The following is a 23,124-nucleotide window of genomic DNA, read 5'->3' as shown; positions in this document are numbered from 1 at the left end:
CACGTTTTGTGCAGTGCAGAACCCACTCTACCAGCTGTGCCACCACCTGTTATTTTATTAAGCTTAGACTTAGTGCTTTATTTCTGGGAAACACCCAAAATGAGCAGGGAAGGCTAATGGAACTCCCTGATTAGGATTGGGAAACACTGCTGAACGTCAACGTGGCCATTGAAAAGACGTGTAGATCGGTGTGTGCGCCTCCCAGCGGACATGTTACTATTTACAGGTTCAGACGCAGGCTTTCCTGTGTGTGGTGTGTAGCACTGAACGCAGAATAGGATCAGACTATCTTAAGATCTGGATCAGCTCAGAGTGACTAAAATAATGTGCACAAATAAGCAAATGCATCATTAAGTTTCCCGTGCAGATATGAGAATGATGAAGGTCTGATAATGTAGTTCATCTGGAGAGCTCGATGATTCTATGAATGGACCATGCTAGTTTGGAGGATCACGACTAATGTTAGAGGTTCGATTCGGTCGAGATGTTTGCTTTTTGGGAAAAACGATTGCAAACAATATTAGATAACATGTTACTGACGTCAGAGAATTACAGTCATAGGATTTCGTGTGATTTTAAGCAGTAATTTATTACATAGTACTCTGTAGTGTAGTATCACACACTGACGTAATGGTGAAAGGCAAGATTCACATTGACGGCGTACCATTCCGATACTTGCGGGGGTGACAACACTGTCAGAGAAATACTGTAAGAAAACAAAAACAAACCTTTATCATTGATTAGTTTGTAAATATTATTATTAACATATGTAAGTTATATTTCTACAACCAGCCCGGGTGTAATGAGGAAAAGAAGTTGTTTTTAAGTTGGAGCGAGGCTTGGGCACACCTATGAAGGTAATGGTACATTCCACTCCGCCGCCAGTCTTTTTTTCCATCCTCCAGCAGTTGGAATATCCGTTCTGAACTGTTCCAGGTTTTCCTGTGATATTAAACAGACGAGATGTGTCTGGAGAAATCAGTAAACGCTGCCCGGCACCTATCCTGCTGCTAAACCACAAAACACTCGATATTGTGTTTGAATATATTGTTCCATGTTCGTTTGTGACCGAGAAAGAGTACAAAAAGCGACGCGCTTTCATTCCCATGTTGTCGCCGAATCAGGACGAACATGCCCGCTCCAAAGATCCGGTAAAATACGGTGAACTCATCATCCTCGGGTGAGTAGAGCTGTTATCTCATTATCTCATATCCCTGTTCTAGTAGAGTGTGTTAAACTCATTTCCTATGGAGGTGTTCTTATCCACAAAAGCTTGTAGGAACTGGCTTAGCTAGCATTGGGTTCAGCTTCAAGTAGCCCAGCATGTGACTAGGGCGAAAACTGCACTAGTAATGGTACATTATAAATCATCTAGCCTAGTTTTCTAAAAAAAAAATATATGTATTCATGTGAACTGATTATGTAATTACTCAGGAATATGTATGACTGCCTTGTATATAACATATTAAAGACAGTAAAATATACACAAATATTAAATAAGAATACAGAGACCCACCTGCCTGGTTTTATAAAGTGTTCTTTTGGTCCTACAGAATATACATACATAAAAATATAAACATGATGACATTGCATTATCTGCTAAAACTACTCTCTGGTTTATCATTTACAATATATGATATGATATGATAAGATAAGACTTTATTGATCCCCTTAGGGAAATTAACTTGTTACAGCAGTATGAAGACAGGAAAAACAGAAAGAAATACAACTAAGTGAAAATATTTCACACATAGTGTGTAGTCATTCAATCTCATGTAGTCATGCACTCCCATGCAATATAAATAGGCCAAAACCAAAAATGCAGAATGAAAAAAGAAGCTTTTGATGGTCTTAACCATAAAACACAAGTTGTAATTGCTACTTTTTGCCATATGAATTGTTTAGGATAAACTGTAATCATGTAAATTCATTAATATAGTGTCCTTGTACACTAAAGTACATCATGATATTGACTCAAATGGTTAATGAAACAAAAAAGTTTTCCAAAATGTAAGTTACCCAATAAAGGATCATGAATCCTTAAAGTTATGTTATGCAGGGATGACCGTCTGAAATGAAACTTCTTAAAGACTGGGGAAAAGACTACAAAAACTGTAAGAGGATTTCTCTTTTGAAAACGACAATTACCAGTAGATGCTGAGGTATTTTAAAGGTATTTTCTTGTTTAAAAACATCAGATATTGAATGAGAATATTGAAAGTTTTATTCAGAAAGGTTCACCAAAGTTGTGAAGCAAAAAGTCACAATGTGAAGACTTGACTGCATTTCCAGATTGGTTAAGCACGGAGTAAGATGTGTTATGGTGTGTCGAGCCTTTTCAGCTGCCCATACTGGTGAGCAGCTTTACTGTAAGAAGTTTACCATTTCGAGTGGGTAGCGCTGTCGTCTCACAGCAAGAGGGGCCTGGGTTCGATTCCTGGCTGTGCAGCCAGGGTCATTTTTGTATGGAGTTTGCACGTTCTCTCTGTTTTAGTGTTGGTTTCCTTCCACAGTCCAAAGACTTGCAGTCAGGCCAATTGGAGCCACTAGAACTGCCATAAGTGTGTTTGTATGTGTGTGTTGGTGTGTTTGTGTACTGTGCTGGACTGACAACCTGTTCGGGGTGTTTCTTGCCATTTGCCCTATGAATGAGACCCACTGTGTCCCTGATCAGAATTAAGTTTAAAACACACAATGAATTAATAAACTTTTGTTAAGATTGTTTAAAGCTTAATGTTTAGGCTTGGCCTGTTTTTGCATGTATTGAGGACAGGTGATGTACTGATACCACTATCCATATTAGACCAACACTGGCCTAGCACGTTACTACTGATTTTGAGACGGATTTGACATTGTTAGTTGATCCACTGATGCATTCTGTGAATAAAACAAATGTACCTTTATGAACCAAAAAGACGAACATTTATTCATTCAGCAGGTACACATATTTAGGTTACAACATTTGCAACAGCTGAGGGTACCACATTGTAAAATACCCAGAGTAATCTGTAAATATTCATCATTTGATTAGAAACTATTGCTGGCTAGTGTGGTCCAACCCGTGACTAAAAGGTAAATGTTAAATTGTAAATTATTTAAGTGCATGAGTAATAAATACAAAAGTAAAAAATGTAAAACAACATAAAATAACAACATTGCAAAAAGCAAGAACTCGAGATGTACACTTAAATATTTTTTCAACATGAGGTTGGTACACTATAAAGAAACCCTGATATTGTGAAGATAAAGTAAGTAGAAAGGATTTTGTTTGTGCTGGTTGGCTGAATATTGTATAACCCTTATAGGGAAGTTCTTGTGACAGTTCAGTTTTGTCCAGTTTAAGTTTCAGGTTGCGTGTTTCTATCCAGGAAGGATGTGTTAAAATGAAGTAAATCTATTTATTTGGCTATAATAGGCTCCACTCTTCTGGGAAGGCTTTGCACAAGATTTTGAAATGTGTCCTGGAGAGAAGAAAGGGTAGACGAAAGTGCCTATCTCAAAATCAAAATCAAATCTTTAATTCATTCCAAAGATGTTCAGTAGAAATATGATGAGGGCTCTGTGTAAACTATGTCTTTATGGCCCTCGCTTTATGCACAGCAAAAAGGGGTTTTCCCAAACTGTTGCCACATAGTTAAAAAGCATAATATAACCTGTAATAGATTTTTACACAATGTACGGGTGTAGTGCGGGGGTTAGTACAGGGGGTCCACATACGTTTGGCCAAATATTGTATGCTCTAAAATCTAGGAGAAGGACAGAGTGGAAAAATAAGTAACATTTGTGCACCATTTGGATAGCGTTGGTATGAAAAGTCATGAAATCTGGTCAGCCATCTGCAAGCAAGTCAATCTGTGCGATACTGTGGTGTATTAGTGCTGTTTTATAGGTACACTGGGTAAATTGTTAACAGCTACAAGATGAACTTCAAAAACACTTGAACAATAAAATAACTTTTTGAGCATATTAATTTCTTGAAGCAAGAGGTGCAGGTGCTGGCTGGTGCTGGGTCTGGACCTAATTACCTCTGTCTCTGCAGTATTGGGCAAGAGCTTGTAAAATGTTGTTACTGTACAAAATTGACCTCTAAACACTGTCTTCACTGAAAACAGCCCTGGTGTGCTGACTTTGCTTATAAAATAGGTTAAATACTAACGGTCAAGTCATAAAAGGACATAAAGCCATGTTGCTACTGGAAATTTTGTTTGCTTTTTCTGTTATGAACTCTGCATCCTGTATAGCATTTTTTTTTTAAACCAAAGGTTGTGTCCCAAATAGGGATGCATCAATACCATTTTTTCCCAACCGAGTACGAGTACAAGTACATGTATTTTTGTACTCGCCGATACCGATACCGATACCTATTTAGAATGATGCAATCTGGAGCATTATGGAATAGTGTAGTTTTTAGTGTAAAATAGTGCAGTGGAACAGTTGCTTCGGTTGCCATCACTTGTTAAAAAAAAAAAACCACCGCACAGACATCATTGAGAAAGCTTCTGACAAGCTAACGTTAACGTTCATTAATAAACGCACGTAATTAACGTTGTGCACATCATACATGCGATGCGATTCTGCTGATTGAAATATTTACTTTAAAAGGATAATACAGTCCGATCCCATCTGAGCCGATTGTATCAGCACGTACATTCGTGGTTCACCTCGGTAAATCGTAAACGACTCTGAGTCGGCTCCCGCTCTGTGGTAATAACCAGTATAATTAAGCCTGAGCTTTATAAGGTAAGCGAGTCACACAAAATGTTCTGTAGTAGTTGGTGTTTATTTACAACCGCATCATTCATTATAACAGTAAACACGGATAATTGACTGAGAAAAGAAACTTACGCTGCGCTTAAAACGAGTCGATTCATGAATCACTTGTATCGACACTGTAAACAGAGTATTGAACACACACACGTCCTGTAACAGCGGTCGCTGCTTTTGTAACCGGTTTATCTTCGCTGTTAGCTCTATTTCAAAGGGTTTTTTTTTTTCTCAAACGGAACTAAATAACATTAAACGTGTATGTGAGCGTGGTCAGTGAGAATAATTCAGTCTGTCTCCTGTGGGTGAAAATTAATTGCTTTAGTTTTAGAAGTGAAAAGATCTCATAATGTCACGCCCCCCCCCCCCCCCCCCCCCCCCCCCGGTCAGGCACTCGCGCCCCACAGGTTGAAAATCCCTGCGTTAACGCAGCAACGTGCACTAGGTACAAGGTATCGGATGTTAGTATCGGAGCCTCGTTTGCGAGTACGAGTACGAGTTAATGAGCGCGGTATCGGGCCGATACCCGATACTAGTATCGGTACTCATGCATCTCTAGTCCCAAACCACATGCTTGGTACTAAATTAAAAAAACAAATTAGTAGTAATACCTTTGCTATATTTTGAGGGTTATTTTTACACATGGGACCACTGTTTATCTGCCTCAATAACACCTAAAAGAGCACTTAAAAGTTCGAGCTCAAACCCTTAACAATGCACACATCTTTGTCCACTGGGGGCAGGGACAATGCATTTTGAAAACGCCACCCTCTGAAGCAAAGTGACCGTCCAATATCCAATGACTCCAAAGGCCTGTAACGAAGAGATCGTAACCCCGGCTTAACGCTGGTGTTGTAGTTGGCAGACTTCTTTGGTTGCAGTGCAAATTAGTGGGTCTTTTTGCCAGGTCTGTCAGGATGTGATAGAGTAAACAATAGGGGAAATGAAGCCTTATGTGTTGTTAGGAGTTTAATTATAGTTCTGGCTGCTCTACAGAGTTTGTGATAAGACATGCACACCATAGTTTTGATGTGTGTTTTCTGTGAAACAAATTGCTATTCACATGGCATCTGATACATTATAGATACAATAAACCTAAATTGGTGTCCTTTCACAGCCCTACTAATTGCCTGTATTCAGTGTTTCTGTAACGAGTAGTGTGAATGATGCTAGTGTGGTTCTGTATTGTAGTGTTAAATACGCAGGCAGTTAGCTTTAAAAAAAAATTCTTAATATTGCTACCTGTTAGCCTGTGTTTGTGCTTCTGCTTTTAAAACTGACACCTTACCACTTAAAAGTTTGTAGCTGATTACATAAAAGAAAAGCTTTACATAATGTGAAGTTATTTTATCTGCCAAATTCATGTTTCAATATAACAACATGTAATACCACACACTGCTTTCCCAATAAATTCCAATGAAGTTGTAAATCAGGTTTTATTTGAACTTTAGGCTAAATCCATCTATGTAGTGAAACATGTTCAGGCAATGACATGCCCCAGAAATGAATGACTGTATTGTTTATAAAGTGTAAAGACTTAGAGCCCATAGAGATGAAAAGTTGTATGGATTTTCAGTGTTATGTCACATATTAACATTAATAGTGTATAGTAGCAAGTAGCCATTGTATTGTCATTCTAAGGGATACCACTTCCATCAGGATAGGGTTTCCTTTCTGTGTGGAGTGTGCATGTTCTCCCTATGTCTGCGTGGGTTTCCGCTGGAAGCTCTGGTTTCCTCCCAAGTGAGGTGAATTGGTGATATAAAATTGTCAGTGACTGTTTGAAATTAAACTTGTGAACTGATGAATCTTGTGTAATGAATAACTACCAGTTCTGTCATGAATGTAACCAAAGTGTGTAAACATGACGTTAAAATCCTAATAAATAACTGAATATATCCATCCGGATAGGATGGTTTCACTATACTGGTCAGGTATTGCTTTGCAGTAACCTGTGGGGGCTGCACGGTGGCTCAGTGGGTAGCACAGTCGCCTCATAGCAAGAAGGCCATGGATTCGATCCCCACAGTCCAAAGACATGCAAGGGAGGTGAATTGGAGATACAAAATTGTCCATGACTGTGTTTGACATTGAACTTGTGAACTGATGAACCTTGTGTATCGAGTAACTACCGTTTCTGTCATGGATGTAACCAAAGTGTAAAACATGATGTTAAAATCCTGATAAACAAACAAACAGTAACCTGTGGGGACAATTGAATTACAACAATTTGTTGCTAGTTTCTATGCCTGAAAATGTTAGCCAAAAGTGTCTCTACAATTAGTAAAATTGTAATATGTAATACAGTTATGATCTTTGTACACAATGAAAGGTCTGTGTATACATTTATAGAAATAGGGACATCAAATCGATGTGTGTTTCCAAGAATTACTTGGGAGATATAGGTGTTGCATAAAAGTTTTAGTTTTGTTTTCCAATCATAAAAAGATGTGTGTACATGAGGATCTGAAACCATTTCTTGTAATAAATAAGCCAAAATAGGAAGTCAGGGGCTGGGGAAGGGGCAACATCCAAAATCCAAGGCTGACCTTGTTTCTTTATATATGTGCTGCCAATTTGTAAATAAAAAAATCAAATCTAAATCATAATGTGGTGCAAATATGGCAGTATATTTTGAATTGTAAAATGTATGTATAGTCACACCTCTGCATATCTTTACTTAGGTCTTTTGGGTCAGCATGCAAGAGGTGTTTGAATATTTCATTGTTTGTGTCTGCGTGTCTGTCTGTGTGTCCGTGTGCCTGTGTGTGTGTGTGGGCATCTGTGCATGTGCAGTCATGCAAACACTAGTTCTGCTGTGCTGCTCCTCTGTCTCTGCTGGCTCACTGTGCAGTGCTGACCAGTCTAGACCCAGTCGATGCTTTTGCACCATCTCTCACCTTAAGCAGTGCAGATATTTTCTAGACTGTAGCCTAGATCGCTGCAGAAAACTTTTCATGATGAAGACCGATGAGACCTACTGTAACAGATCTCAATTTTTTCTCTGGCGTCATATTTTGTCTAAATATTTGATTAACCTTCACAACCGAACTGTAATGAAACGGATTTGCGTAAACAAGTATTAAAACTTGTGATTGCCCTTGGGGCATTTGGAAGCCTAAAACAGCTGAACGTCTCTGCAGTTTCCCAGGCTCTGCCTCACTTGTGCTGTTTCTGCTGTGAGCTGCAGGGAGAACAAAAGAGTCTTTCTATGACTGCAGCAGCAAAGTGGAGGCTGCAGAAACCGGATGCCTAACTGAGTTCTGGATTCGAAGCATTTAGATCCCTTTGAGACACACTACCCACACATTGGAGTTATCTTGTCCTGATAACTTTAAGCAGCACGTGCAACTTGGATTGTTTAAAAAATCTTAACTGAAACCCTCCTATTACGTTTATATTCTCACTTTATAATCCAAGAACTAGACCAGACTTTCCCTTGCTAATTTTACTGTAACGCATGTAGTCTAACCGCTCGGCTCATGACTAGATCAGACTTGTTTTTCAGTAATGCTGTTTCTTTTGTGGACAGATAACGCCCAAAAACCTGTAATTGGACAAAGGTGTATTGTTACAAACCGATTTGCCCTTGCTTCTAATAGCCTGCTTCTTATACACGTGTGCTTTAGGGGAATTTGGCTGTTTATGGTTACACAAACAAATCATATTTACTGTCAAGCAAAATCAGTAATCCGTAAAATACAAGTGATTAATGTACTGTGCTACTTAATTTTCAGCTACAATGGCTCCCTTCCTGGTGGGGATAAGGGGAGGAAGAGAAGTCGCTTTGCTCTTTACAGAAGGGCAAAGGCTAATGGTGTCAAGCCAAGTACAGTGCATATCCTCAGCAGCCCACAAGACAGCAAGGTAGGTGGTGTGTGTAATTTAAAGAAAGAGAAGATATACAAGCAGATTTGTTAGAATTTGTTTAGATGTTTACATTAAAATACAGCTTTAATGCATAACAGTAATGCATCAATGCTTCGTTATTAATAAGCTGATGTGACCTTTTCTTTCAGGCGGTTCATAGCAGGGGGCAGCACAGCATCTCCTTCACTCTCTCCAGGAATCAGACCGTGGTGGTGGAGTATTGTCATGATGAGGACACTGATATGTTCCAGGTGAGGTTCTGGAACACCCAGTATAGGAATTTAAATCTTGACAAATTTTCTCTTAATCAATAATCGACAATCTCATAAAGTCTCATTAAAATAAAAAACATCTCACCAAGTTTCATATCAACAAGTATTGTTTAACCAATAAAATTACAGTTGTTTTAATTGTTTGTTTGTTTATTAGGATTTTAACATCATGTTCTACACTTTGGCCACATTCATGACAGGAACGGTAGTCACTTACCACACAAGATTCATCAGTTCACAAGGTTATATTGAACACAGTCATGGACAATTTAGTATCTCCAATTAACCTGACTGCATGATTTTGGACTGTGGGAGGAAACCGGAGCACCCGGAGGAAACCCACGCAGACACTGGGAGAACATGCAAACTCCACACAGAAAGGACCCGGACCGCCCCACCTGGGGATCGAACCCAGGACCCTCTTGCTGTGAGGCGACAGTGCTAACCACTTAGCCACCATGCCACCCAAAATACAGTGTAACATGGCAATCATGGCTGTAGAGTACAACAATAAAATGAACATAAACACGGTGAGCTGAACCAGTTCAGTTGCACAGTTAATTACAAGTGCTAATTAAACACACTCATCACAAATTAAATATTAAAGCCTTTCCTCATAGCATAAGTATAGTTATTATATGGGACACTTGGGTGGCGCAGTGGTAAAATACACTAGCACACTACTGCTGAGATCTAGGGCCAGTCTGGTCTCTACACAGAAATGATTGTAGTTCCTCCGAGTCCCTCAGACACAGCTAGTATTGGGTACCCACACAGCCATGCTAAGTTCCATATAACTCCACCCCCTGTGCAGACATCTGGACCAGTCCTGTAGATCTCAGTGGAAAGAGACCTCATCCAAACTTCCCTCATTCAAACACGGCTAGTTTTGTCTGTGTGGACGCTCAGCCAGTTTGGTGACTCTGCTGAGATTTTAATTGGCAAGTTTGAATACTCTGTGGTGGTGTGCTAGAGTGTTGAACCACTGTGCCACCCGAGCGCCCTTTATGTAGCTTTTTAGTAGTTTGTACAACAGTAATTATAAGAACAATCATCATGCTGCTCGCATCAGTGACATTGTCTGCCTTAGTTTACATTTATTTGTCAGGCTAAAGGACACGGATTAGTAATTTTCAAGTACTATTACACACAAAAACATAACAGGTACTTGATTAGTCCGCTGCTATTATACTTTATTTCCTTTTTTGAAATTGACCATAGTTTATGATCTAAAATTACAATTGATTACAAACAGTATTAAAGGTTACTGACAAAGTTGCCATTTTGCTGAACACTGCACTTTGTAAGTTGCTAATAAACAACTTTTCCTGTCATTGTTTCTAGATTGGTCGTTCCACTGAGAGCCCCATAGATTTCGTGGTGACGGATACGCCGGGAGGATCAAAAGAGTGTGAGGACTCTGTTGCCCCCAGCACCATCTCGCGATTTGCCTGCAGGGTGGTGTGTGAACGCAACCCCCCCTACACTGCCCGTATTTATGCAGCTGGGTTCGACTCATCCAAAAACATTTTTCTTGGGGTTGGTATTACTCATGGAGAGTTTGTGTGCTCATAAAACAGTGCATGAAACAAACATGGAGTTTTCCATTGTGTTTTGTTAGCGTCAGCAGCATGGAGTGAAGTTTAATTGGACACTCCCTAATCCCTAGTAAATGTTACCTGTTGAAAATGTAGCCAGTTATTTTAACCACCCAAGAACTAAAAACATACATGAGTATGCACTGAATCTTTTGACTTGCTCTCCTCATTTGTATTTAAACTAACAAACGATGTGTTAAAAAGTGTGAAGAAAAATGAATGTGTTTTTGTTACAATGATTTATAATAGATTATATAATGTGTGAAGGGAAAAACCTTTTAAGAGCTGTTTTTGAACATTCAGTTACCTGGTTCAATCAATAGTTTCAATAGAGAGGAATGTCTTGTTGTTTATATGTATGTGCTGTTTGGAGCAGCTCTGTGAGCTGGTCCCTCTTTATACCCTCCATGTGTGGCTGTAAATCCTCTCTAGGCCTGTTTGGTATTAAGACCCAAAAAAGTGTCCAGATTTAAGAAAATAATTAGTGGAGACAAGGAACAGACTGTTACAACCAGAACGTCTGTTCTTAGTTGTCATGATTGTTTAGCAGTCAATTTTTCTACTCATTTATACTCCAACCATTTAACATCATTAAAAAAGGTTCGTATAAATGAACCATATTGTAGTAATTTTACTTATATATAAAGCCTGTAACATCGACTCCCAGCACCATTGACTACTATTATTTCTCTGGTCTGTCAGTATTTTGGTTCAATCTCTGTTGTCTGTACTTTAATCTATGACAATAAAACAATGCCCATTATTGTTCATGGCCATAATGTCAATAACAAATAAAATTTATTGATGGGATGATAGGGAAATTTTGTTTATAGATTGTTTTTTGTGCAGGAAAAAGCCACCAAATGGAAGAACCCGGATGGTCAGATGGATGGCCTCACAACCAATGGTGTGCTGGTGATGCATCCCCAAGGCTTTCCAGAAGAGACGAAGCAGGGCATGTGGAGGGAGATTTCTGTCTGTGGAAATGTCTACACTCTAAGAGAGACCAGATCTGGCCCCATCCGTGGTCAACTGGTATGTAAAATCCTATAACATTTAAAATCCCTTAAAAATCTATAGTCCTTAATTAATCTACACAAGTTCCTAAATAAAAAACAAGTTATAGCAACAAAAAATAAAAAGTGTTTAATAAACGTTTTAATTTACCCCACTGGAGCTTTTTTAGGCCTTTCTTTGGGCACAGAAGCACAGTCGTTCTGATACAGGAAAAGGCCTTACAAATGTTGGAAACTAGATTGATTTTATAGTTTTGACTGAATCACCTGAACCCAATAAATAAGCGGGATGTTTACTTTTGGTTATGTATTTTATATTCAAGGAGCTTGGGTGGTGCAGTGGCCCTACACGCTAGCTCACAACTGCGTCTTTGACTGTCACAAGTGTTTTAAATTCAAATCTCTACAGTGGCTATCGACCTAGCCAGGAATAAGTTTCTGTATTTGAATCTTTTTTTTAAAAAGTGTGGCATTACTTCTAGCCTGACGGGTTTCAGTTTTCCAAGAAATTTGACATGTTGACTGATGGGTCTGAGGTCTTTTTCATTCCTCCTCTTTTCCAGCTTTTCTCTGGAAATTCAAGTGATTTTGTACAATTTATAACCTTTAAACACACAAAAGTTCTTAAATTCTGCCTGTGTTTAAAAAAACATCTAATCCTGTGTTACAATCCTGTCATCTTCTGCTGAATAAAATTAACTTCTTGTTGTGTACAACAGTGAAAGAATTTTGAAAGTTAACCAATATTTGCCGAATTTATGGGCAAAGAGCACACAGTTAAGCCCTATTATTAAATAAAAAGACCTGTACATAATAAGCCTACATTAATATATTTCGCTGTGAAAATATGCTTGTACTACGGGACAGAAGTAGTATTTTGAAGTAGGCAATATGTTGTGTACTGCCATTAATTATTTTGACTCTATTACTACGTAGAGACTGTAAAGTAACTGAATAAGACTGTAATAGCTAGCAAAGGTTCTATAAATGAATCCATATTTTGTTAAATGTGAAAGGTGAAGAAAAACAAAGCACATCCAATATTTGTAATCCCCCCAATATTGACTGTATTGTTTCAGGCTCATGGTGAGAGCAGTGCCCTGAGGGATGGGTCTCTGGTAGACCTGTGTGGTGCCACTCTGCTGTGGCGCACAGCTGAAGGCCTCCTCAAAGCTCCCACTCTGCGGCATCTGGATGCACTACGGCTGGAGTTGAACGCGGCTCGTCCACAGTGCCCTGTTGGCTTAAGCACCCTGGCTTTTCCCAGCCTGCCCCGCAGCCACAGCCTGGAGGAACGCCAGCCCTGGGCCTACCTTGCTTGTGGTCACGTGCACGGGCGACACGACTGGGGTCAGCGGCCCGAGCACACCCGTGAGCGCGAGGGAGGGGCAAGCACGGGCGGCAGGCGGGAGTGCCCGTTATGCCGAACGCTCGGGCCCTACGTGCCCTTGTGGCTAGGCTGCGAACCTGCTTTCTATGTGGATGCAGGTGCCCCCACCCATGCCTTTGTGCCCTGCGGCCACGTATGCTCAGAGAGGACGGCTCGGTATTGGGCCGAGACACCGCTACCCCACGGGACCCACGCCTTCCAGCCCATCTGCCCCTTCTGCTCCACCCCACTGACAGGCACGCCTGGTTTCACCCGTCTCATCTTTCAAGGACCGATTGATTGATGAGTGGCCACTGGAGGGCAGTAAGCAGGACTGAGGTTCTGTGGAGAGACGAGAGTCTCTCAGGAGTGTGTTCGTACTGTAAATACACATGCTGAAAGTAAATGCTAATCTACCATTTTTTTTTCTTTAATGGATGCACACAAGTAACTCAGTATGTGTACTTTGCATTTGAATACAGCCCTGATGTAGCCTGGTCAAAACACTACTGGTTTCATCTGAATTCTTTCACAGATTCATTCTGGCACTGACTGACTGGCAAGTCTGATCGCTGGCTATTGTAACATTCTGATGAGGGCAATTTATGTTTGCAAATATGAAACAGAGAGCTCGTAGGTGGATAGTAAAACTCAGTTTAGGACTTAAGCACATTTCTTTGCATGCATACATAGCTGGGGAAAAGTATTGGCATTTTTCTTCTATTTTTACTAATTTGTCACACTAACTTACCTTTGACTAAGGTAGTGAGTCTTTTACATTTTTATGGAGGAATTTTGCCCACTTTTCTTTTCAGAATTATTTTTAATTCAGCTACATTGGGAATGGGGTTGTGCATAAACAGGCCAATTAAAGTCATGATTTCATTAGTTATGACATGTTGCTCAGGTCCTGTGGAAGCAAAGCAGCCACAGACCATCACACCACCATGTTTGATTGTTGGTATGATTTTCTTATGGTGGAATGCATTTGTAGTTTTATGCCTCATATAACAGGACTCATGTCTTTCAAAGAGTTTCACCTTTGACTTATTACTCCACAGATTATTATCCCAAAAGTCTTGGGGGTCATCTAGATGTTTCTGCCAAATGCGAGACGAGCCTTTGTATTCTTTTTGGTCAGCAATGGTTTGCAACTCTTCCTTGACTGCTATTTTTGCCCAGTGTTTTTCTTATTGTGGAATCGTGTACATTAACTTTAACTGAGGCAAGAAAGGCCTGCAGTTTAGATGTTTGTCTGGGTTCTTTTGTGATTTACTGGATGATTCATCAGTCTTGATACAAGTCCCAGAGCCTTTATAATAGTTTGATAAAAATCAGCTCAGTTTTTTTTCTGAATGTAACAAAAGTGTGATTTGCTGGTGGTGTTTAACTGCACAATCAGACAGTGCCAGACAATCTGTGAAACTATAAAAAACTGTATCAGAATCATTTAGGGTATACAACTGAAGTATAATAACCACCCATTGCATACTAAATACTGGGCCTCTGGATGCTTGTTATAGGTTACTAGCAAGTTAGATCACATATTTTTAATGTTTTAGTTTTTAGAATCTCAGGACAGGAAATGAGAATTTGTGCTGCGTTAACCTATATATAAAAGATTCAGGACCCTGACACACCAAAAGTAGCTCTCATATGTTGGTTGCCATGAAGCATCAGTAGCAGATTTTGCTGATGTTGCATTGTCTTTACATCATAATTGTACTATTTGGACTTTAGTGGCCTTTAGCTGCAGTTAACCTTGTTGAAGCAGTCGAGTTTGAAGCTGAATTAGTGTTACTGCAGGAGAAAAGGATAGAAATAACCAAAGCAAAAGCGTTTTACTTTTTATTTAGAATTTTCTGGTCACATGCTATAACAATATATTTTGCTAATAATAATAATTGTCTGAGTAGACCAAAATTTTACGTGGACTGTTAAAACAGGTTTAAAGGAGTGGGGGTCATGGTAACTAGTCATGGATGTCCAAAACTGCATTCTCTCACAATAAACAGCACGCCAAAATGGTTAACTACTTCAGGTAGTTGGTATACAGTATTAAAATATTGGCAAAACTGGCCGATGAAAAGCTTATTCAGTTATTAGTTTAATTGAAAAGGAAGCAGTTGGTTAAAAGGATTGGCTTTGTGTGTTGTTTTCACTTTGTGCATCATTAAAGTCATCAAAGCAGTCGATGGTCTGTTGTTTTTGAAAGAGCAAAATGGGAAAAATTTTTTTTTAAAACAACAGCAAAGTCGCTGACATTACCACTTTGGTCATCTATCTAGCTTTTGGCATGACTGCTTCTTTATACTCCTTAGCACAGTAATTTGCAATTTGTGCTGTATCCATTTTTTGGTATACTCTGTCTTCCAGTTTTTGACCATAAAATAGTTCTGCCTTCAAATGTGTTAAATTAATTCCTTTATTTCATATCCAGCATGTAAATACTCATGAGCTGTCGACAATTTTAGTGTATCAAAGTGCTGCTTTTACACAGTGTGATGCTACACGAGGCAATATTATGATTAGTTAATGTTGATTCCTCATGGTCACTTGTGGTGTGTCAGGGCCCTTACCTTTAGCCTTTTATCAAGGGAGTGAGTGTCCATACTTTTAATGGAGTCCCTCCTCCCTGCCTTCCTCTTTTCCTTATATGTGGTCCCTTCTACTGCTTTCTTAGTACATGACCTATGATGTCACTGAACTTAAGACACTAAAAAGGTATCCCTCTCTACAACACACATATTAAGCAATAAACATTCCTACAGTTAAGCTATAGCTCAAAGGAAAGATGCAACGACTCAAGCGTGTACTACCTGATTCTAGCTTACATGTGGCTGCACTTGGCCAATTTTCTTTCTTTTTTATTTTATTTAGATTGCTCTTTGTATCATATGATTGTTTTAGGGTTTAAATGACAGGTGAAGTTGTAGCTACATTATATACAGTAGTAGTTTTAAAAAAAGTCAAGATATCTTATTTTTGTACATGATTGTGTTACTGAACTTTGACCCAAGGTCAAGTTTTTATATACAAGTGTTACACAAAAATATATATTATTTTAATGTGCAAATATGATTTAAATCCTGGAGAGCTCACAGCAGATAAGTATGCCTCACTGTGTCACACTCCAATATAGCATAGGAAATATATTAACCACTTCCATGAATGTACTATTTTAGTGCTTCACTAATATTTCTGCTCTCTCTGGTGCTATCATTGAATTTAAACGATGCATATATATATATTTTTTATCTAAAACAGTACTGCACTCCTGGAAGGTATTTGGTCATTTAAATGGGAAAGAAATCACTAGATAAAATGCCCGTACACATGCAGGCCTTGCACTGTGCATGTCTAAGATAAGCTGATCACAACAGAAAGCTTTGTAAATGCAGGATGTAAAGACATAAGCTTTCCTTTACCTCACTTGCAAGAGACCTCAATTTAGCATATTTTTATATTAACAAAAATAGAACATGTTTTTCACTTTTCTTGCTTGTTGTCATGACTGTTTCATACCTGAATTAAATTGGTAGGGGCATGTCGATTCTCTAATGTTTGATGCATTGAATATGTTTATTGAAATCACACAGCATTTACTTTAATGTACTAAATCAAAGTTTTAAGATTTGTTTTAAAAAAATGTATTAGTTTTGCTAATTTTAGTCCAGTGATTGAGTTAACTTGTGTATCACCTTTAATTTGTTTGCCTCTTACTGCTAATTACAGAAAAAAGGAATCACTTTGGGTTAAATATTGTCCAAGACATAAACTATAGTAATCTAGTACACAATGTATGGTGCACACTATTTGTGGTGTACTTATTGGTGCATACTATGTAAGTGTGGTAGTTTTTCTATTTAAATGCAATCATCAGCAGAGATTGACAGATTACAATTTGCTAGTGTGAAACCTCTCAAATAATGTAGCAGGAAAGAATCTCAAGCAGGCTCAAGCAACTGGTGCTTTTAACAAACCTATAAGAAATACATATAAGAGCTTAAACATTTGGGAATATATAGTGAATAATTATATTATTAAAACAAAGAAATGCAACCCAGTCACTAACATTTTAAATTCAATTATACGTGATTTAACGTTAGTGGTGCTACCACCTCACTATGGGCAAGTAAACAAACAGCTTTACTACTATGTTGCTCATACAGACCTGGAGTTTTCCTAACAACTTGCCTATGTGCATGTGAACCTGTTATTCAAATGAATGCAAAGAAATTGGATTTTGTACCTGTAAATGTACTCATTCCATTTATTTTATAAAAACACCCACTTTGTTTTCGACTGAGGTCTAGTTGTGACCATGACTAGACCCTAGTGTCTTCCAGATTGTGTAGAAATGCTGCACTGCCCCATTTTTAACCTGCAAAGGGCTCTTACTCTTACTGGCCCCTGCAGACTGACAATGGGTGTCCTCAGGTTAGCAATAGTCAAAGTTTACACTCTTCCCAGGGTTGTGTACACTCAATTGGCAGGACACAGTAGTGTGACAGACCTGTGTGTTGGTGTGATAGTATGTACAGTATAATCAACTCCCTCTTCTCACAGCAGGATCTTGTTTGAGAGAACCAAACATCTGGAGCAGATTTGATGCATGAAATTATTTAATGGTTTAGTCTGAGGTCTGCTCTACAGTTCTTGAATATTTGCTTTGAACTACATCTTATGCAGGTCGCTTTACAAATATACATGTACTTAAACACCCAAAACAGTATTTTAAGCCACTAATGTTAAGCCAAAATGTTTAACAGGGTATTAATATAACCCCAAACACATTGCCAGATACCATAAAATGTGTTTAAGATTTGGTTTGGTTATGTTAGGAAGGGGAGGGTGGTCAGTATTGTTGTGTGTATTCTAAATGATGTGAAAATGGCCGCACCTTGTGTTTGACCACTGTACAATGTCTATTACTGACAAGTGACCTTTTCACTGTAACATTCCATAAATCAGGCCTTAACAACCAGCTATCCAACCACAGTGAAAACAGATAACAAAACGATGCTTGAACCCAAGGTGCACCAACAATCAAAACTTTAATAAAATGTTTCCAAATGTTTTGGCTTTGTGTTTTATCTTTTGGCAATGTAATATTTAAAAAAGAGAAAATCATACAGCAGCTTAACCACTTTAGCTTCACTGGCACACACATAATTGTTGGTAATTATAAGGGTGGAGTGGTGATGCAGCTAGTAGATTGGTACCACTTAGCAACAGCTGTCAAATTTGTCACTATCTGTGATGGGTTTTGCAGGTCTAAGGTGAATTGGCTGCTCTTAATTGCAAGTAAATCCCTGTGATGCCCTGTGATTAAATTGTTCCTTGTCCAGGGTGTGTCAGTGTTTCTAGGTGGTGCCATGACTGAGAAGGAAGAGCCAAAAAATAAAAAAATAAAATAAAGTTTGTAAAAAAAAAATAAATAAATAAAGGAAATCAATTATATTTGCTATAATTAGGCACACCTCAATGTGACATGTAAATGTATTGCACTATATGAAAGGTTGCTGGTTCAAGCCCCACCACTAACTACCTGGTTTCCACTGTTGGGGCCTTGAGCGAGGCCCTTAACCCTCAATTGCTAAGACAGGATACTGTCATAATACTGTAAGTCGCTTTGGATAAAAAGCGTCTGCTAAATGCTGAAAATGTAAATGTAAAATACAATTTGAGTCCTGTGAACATGAGTTCAGCTCTTGCCTTTGACCACTATCTGATGAGTTTTTTCATGTATCCATGTGGTTATTTACTCAGGTTTCATCTTCTCATGCTGAATGGGCATTGGCTACTCTTAATTGACCCTAGGTGTAAGTGTGTGTTGCAATGATTTTGTCCACAGAGCATTCTGACCATGCATCAAGTGTCTCCAGGTGGTATCGAATCCAATGCCAGTTAGTAAGCGATTGGTAAAAGTTAATGAAGGAATTTCAACATTTAAAAGCTCAGTATGTATGAATACCAGTGCATATACAATTCAGAAACGTCTCTGTGGCCTACTACCATCCAAGTCAAACATTTGACTGCTAAGCTCAAGAGTTAACACTGGCCAAAGTTATGTGGATACCCCACCTAATAATTTAAGTGTTTCAGGCAGCTACACCTGGCAGGTTTCATTTATAGGAACTTAAGTGACCTGCCAAGAGCTTTGGCTTTAACCTCATTAAACACTTTGGATGTCTTGAGACAAGCTTCTTGTCCAACATCAGTACCTGACCTTACAATTTATTTTGACTAATTGGCAAAATATTATCTTGGACACTTTAAAATCTTGTAGAAAACCATTCAAGAAGACTGAAGGTAGTTGCAGAATGGAAGACAAACTCCAAAATAACAGCTATAGTTTAAAATGATATGTCCAACAAACTTAAGCTTGGACGTCCACACATTTTTTACCGTATACTCTAGTTAATTGCTATTCTACTATGAGTGGGTTAGTCTTGATTTTCATTCATTTAAGCAATTAAAGAGTGGCCAAACCTCTCAAAACAAGTCGTAGCCTAGTGGTTAAGGTACTGGACTAGTAATCAGAAGGTTGCTGCTGTTGGGCCCTTGAGCAAGGCCTTTAACTCTCAATTGCTCAGACTGTATACTGTAACTGTAATGTAAGTAGCTTTGGAAAAAGGCGTCTGCTAAATGCCAAAAATGTAAATGTAAAACAGCAAAAGATTTAGTTTTTCTTAGGTAGGCATTGCTAATGAGCAACTGCTTATAAGGAAGAGTGCAAGTTTTTGGAAACCTCATTGTTTAGTGAGTGATTAATCTACAGTATCTGCTTTTATCTTCATAAAGGTCATAGGAGGTTCAGAGCCACTTCCTTATACATTTTCTCTTGTAAAGTAATTGCAAAGTATTGGTTTTAAATCAGTTATGTTGTCCTTTAACAACATTAGAATTTGAATATGTATGTACACAATCTGTACACACTGAAACACTCCATAAAGTACATAAAATCTACGTTTGCATTTTAAATTACCCACAAAACAGAAATGTGCAAAACTCCCTAATGTGAATTAAGAAGGCTTGTATGGGGACCAGTGGGTAGCACTGTCGCCTCACAGCAAAAAGGTCCTGGGTTCGATCCCCAGGTGAAGCAGTCCGGGTCTTTTCTGTGTGGAGTTTGCATGTTCTCTCCATGTCTGTGTGGGTTTCCCCTGGGAGCTCCGGTTTCCTCCCACAGTCTAAAAACATGCAAGTGAGGTGAATAGGAGATATACTGTAAAATTGTCCATGACTGTTTGACATAAAAAAGACTTGAACTGATGAATCTTGTGTTACTAGTAACTACCTGTCCTGTCATGAATGTAACCGAAGTGTGTAAAACATGACATTAAAAATAAATGAATGTATGGGCACCTCTATATCCTGACCAGACAAGGCGAAAGTCCATTACAGGGCACCACGCATTACACATTGAAGCAATTAAGAGTAGCAAATTTACCTTTTGCATGTTTTGGAAAGATAACAAACCAACACGGAAACGAAGGAACATGCTGATATCCTCATGTACACTGAGTAAACTGTGGTGGAGCCTGAACCCAGCACCCATGTTACATCACTCACACAGAACAGACCCCCTAATTACCTTTAATCAGAGGTGGATCCGTGGGCGGGGCCACATGGATATTGAAATCTGATTGGCCCTTGAAATGTCCCTGTAAGGTTAATTGTTTTAGAGAACGTAATTGGCTGAATTTTGTAAGATTTGCAAACACATTCATTTGATTTCACCGCGAGATCTTTTTAATTACTTTGTAGTGGCTGCAGTGCGCACGCGCACACACAGACACACCAAGTGCCATCAGGTCGTTGTGACTGACCAACAACCTTGTTTTTACCAACTAAGCTTTATGGTAAGTTACGATTTAACAGCATATCTAACGTTTAAATGAATATTTACCTGAACATTTACTTTGCCTAATGTTACACAGCTGTGTTACTACTAGTTAGCTAGCATTACTAGCTGAAGTATCGATTTATATTAGAGGAAAAGATGTCCACGTTTATTGTTTATTGTTGGGGCATAAATGTATGAGTAAATTGAAATGACCTCTGTATTGTCGACCGACTTTTTTCTTGAACTTAAAATACACTTAAATCAATCATGTACTAAGTTATTCTAATTTGTAAGTGTGGGGGTTCGATGTAAAATGAATTAGTCTTTTACTAAAATAAAGCAGGATGAAGACTGAATTGTTACAGTTACACTTTTTCTCTCCTAGCACAACACCCCCCTCTACAGTCAAATCATGTCATTACATCAATTACAAAACACAACTGCCGTATTTCAAGTCATTAACTCGATTCATTAAACCCAAATTATGTTACTGAAATTAGCTATTATTTATCAGACCTTTATCCATCCAATAAAAAAAAATATGCCCGTCCACAGAAATCACAATAAATTACTGAAACGCAGTTTATAAATAGATACAGGGAGGACACACTTCTGTAGACTGCATGTGTGTTATTGATTGGTATGGGCCAGCAGCAAGGAGTTATGTATAATACCGGACTGATATAATACCGGTTTCCCTATAAAAATACAAAATACAAAAAATACAAAAACTTGTGTAAATACATAAAAAACAAAACTTGCCAATACTCAACAAACACCAAACCATGTTCCCACAAGACATTTCCTGCACCTTACATTATATTTACTGTCTCAGTGTCCTGTTGATTACACAAGGCTGTAGAGCTAACAGTAAACAAGTTATGACTGTTTAACATGTATAAAGCTCACTGGACACTAATAACACTACTACATATCTTTGACCTCTCTAAGTTGAGTATGGCCCATTTGTGGCCCTGATTGTGAAATATGGGCAACTACTCTTTTTAATTAAAACAAATGTAAAGTAGTTTTTTTGTTACAGGCCACATTTTCTTGCAAATATTACTGATCTTGAGTTCTAGAGAAATTTAGGTACTATGCTATATTAAAACAGCTCTTAATGGGAGCCTGAAATGATTGCACATTACAACTGAATGTCCTCTTGTAATATCAGCTCCTAAATAAACTTTGCTCTAATGTTGTTGGGCATCTTTGGTTTTACGTGCAACTCCGAAGTGCCCACATTTCTCTTTTTTGTAATATAATCTAAATTGGCCATGTATTCGTTTATATTTGGTTAATGTTGATAGTTCCGGTACTTTAAATAGAAAAACCTGAACTAAATCCATGCATACTTTATACAATACGTATTTTATATGAATAAACACTAGTTTGTCCTAGTTAGAATTAGCCCACTGATTAAAAGCACTGGGCTACTTACCGGCCGCTTGTATGTGTCACTAGATGGCACTATAACAAAGCACTTTGTAAACTACTCGTTACAATGTTAAATTAAATCTTAGATGGAGTATTAACACTTTGGAGTTCAATCGTGTTTTTATGAAAATAGTATAATCCTCTTGTATCTATCCTATCTTTAACTAATTGACAAATAACATTGCCAAATGTCTTGGAGGAATAACAGTCTCCACTTTTGATTTTGGTGCATCAGTGGGTCAAAAAAAGCACTTGTGAGGTCAGGAACTGATGGTGGATGAGCTGATACACAAAACCATTCCAAACATGTCTTTATGGACCTTGTATTGTACACAAGGGCATATTCATGCTAAAACAGAAAAGAGCTTTTCAGTAAAGCCAGGAGTCCATGATTTTATGTAGTTTTTTAAAATAATGTCGATAAGAACATAATCAACAAATTTTGACAACTTACACACAGCACAGTGCACTGGTTATTTAAACTGAATAAGATGGGCCACTGTTGGGCCCTTGACCCTCATGGCTTCAGGGTGCCTTTTGATGGCTGACCCTATGGTCTGACCCTAGCTTTTAAATGAGCTGGAATATGCTATGAAAATAATTTATACTTTCAGTATTAAAAACAAGAGTGAATAAAGTCCAGAATAAATCCAGAATTTCCCAACTTTTCTGGGAATAGCATTTGTACTCTAATTATATATTAAACAGTAAATTATATACCATTTAAAGACCCAGCACGCACAACATTTATTTTGTGAATATACTGTAGTATAGTGCCTGTATTATGATTTTCATAAATTACTGATTACAAAATGTGTTTTTCAAAATTTTACAACCAAATGACACATTTTCTTTTTCTTTTCTTTTTTTTTTAATCTACAACTGCAGATTCACAGGAATCCAAATGCTTTTGTTTCATAGTGAATTCTTCAAAAACAGCAAGCAG

General features: G+C 38.3%; 1 protein-coding gene across 1 annotated transcript; it reads left to right on the top strand.

Annotated features, from left to right (window-relative positions):
• The first annotated feature begins 1,083 nt into the window (after window positions 1–1,083).
• Window positions 1,084–13,602, top strand: LOC134320085 (E3 ubiquitin-protein ligase pellino homolog 2). Its single transcript, XM_063001385.1, has 6 exons — window positions 1,084–1,180; window positions 8,502–8,631; window positions 8,784–8,885; window positions 10,251–10,445; window positions 11,354–11,539; window positions 12,600–13,602. Exons 1-6 carry the CDS (start codon window positions 1,107–1,109, stop codon window positions 13,191–13,193), a joined length of 1,281 nt encoding a protein of 426 aa, XP_062857455.1. The 5' UTR covers window positions 1,084–1,106; the 3' UTR covers window positions 13,194–13,602.
• The last annotated feature ends 9,522 nt before the right edge of the window (window positions 13,603–23,124 follow it).

Source organism: Trichomycterus rosablanca, chromosome 9 (genome assembly GCF_030014385.1).
Source record: "Trichomycterus rosablanca isolate fTriRos1 chromosome 9, fTriRos1.hap1, whole genome shotgun sequence".
In the NCBI taxonomy this organism is placed as follows: domain Eukaryota; kingdom Metazoa; phylum Chordata; class Actinopteri; order Siluriformes; family Trichomycteridae; genus Trichomycterus; species Trichomycterus rosablanca.
Note: the sequence above shows the minus strand (reverse complement) of the source record. Positions and strands in the feature narration are given on the sequence as shown.

Bases quoted from the DNA above. Each gene is read 5' to 3' on its own strand.
- LOC134320085 (XM_063001385.1), top strand. From the start codon at position 1,107: ATGTTGTCGCCGAATCAGGACGAACATGCCCGCTCCAAAGATCCGGTA. The intron at 8,632-8,783 runs GTAGGTGGTGTG...CTTTTCTTTCAG, and splicing joins GCAGCCCACAAGACAGCAAG to GCGGTTCATAGCAGGGGGCA. The intron at 11,540-12,599 runs GTATGTAAAATC...GTATTGTTTCAG, and splicing joins GCCCCATCCGTGGTCAACTG to GCTCATGGTGAGAGCAGTGC.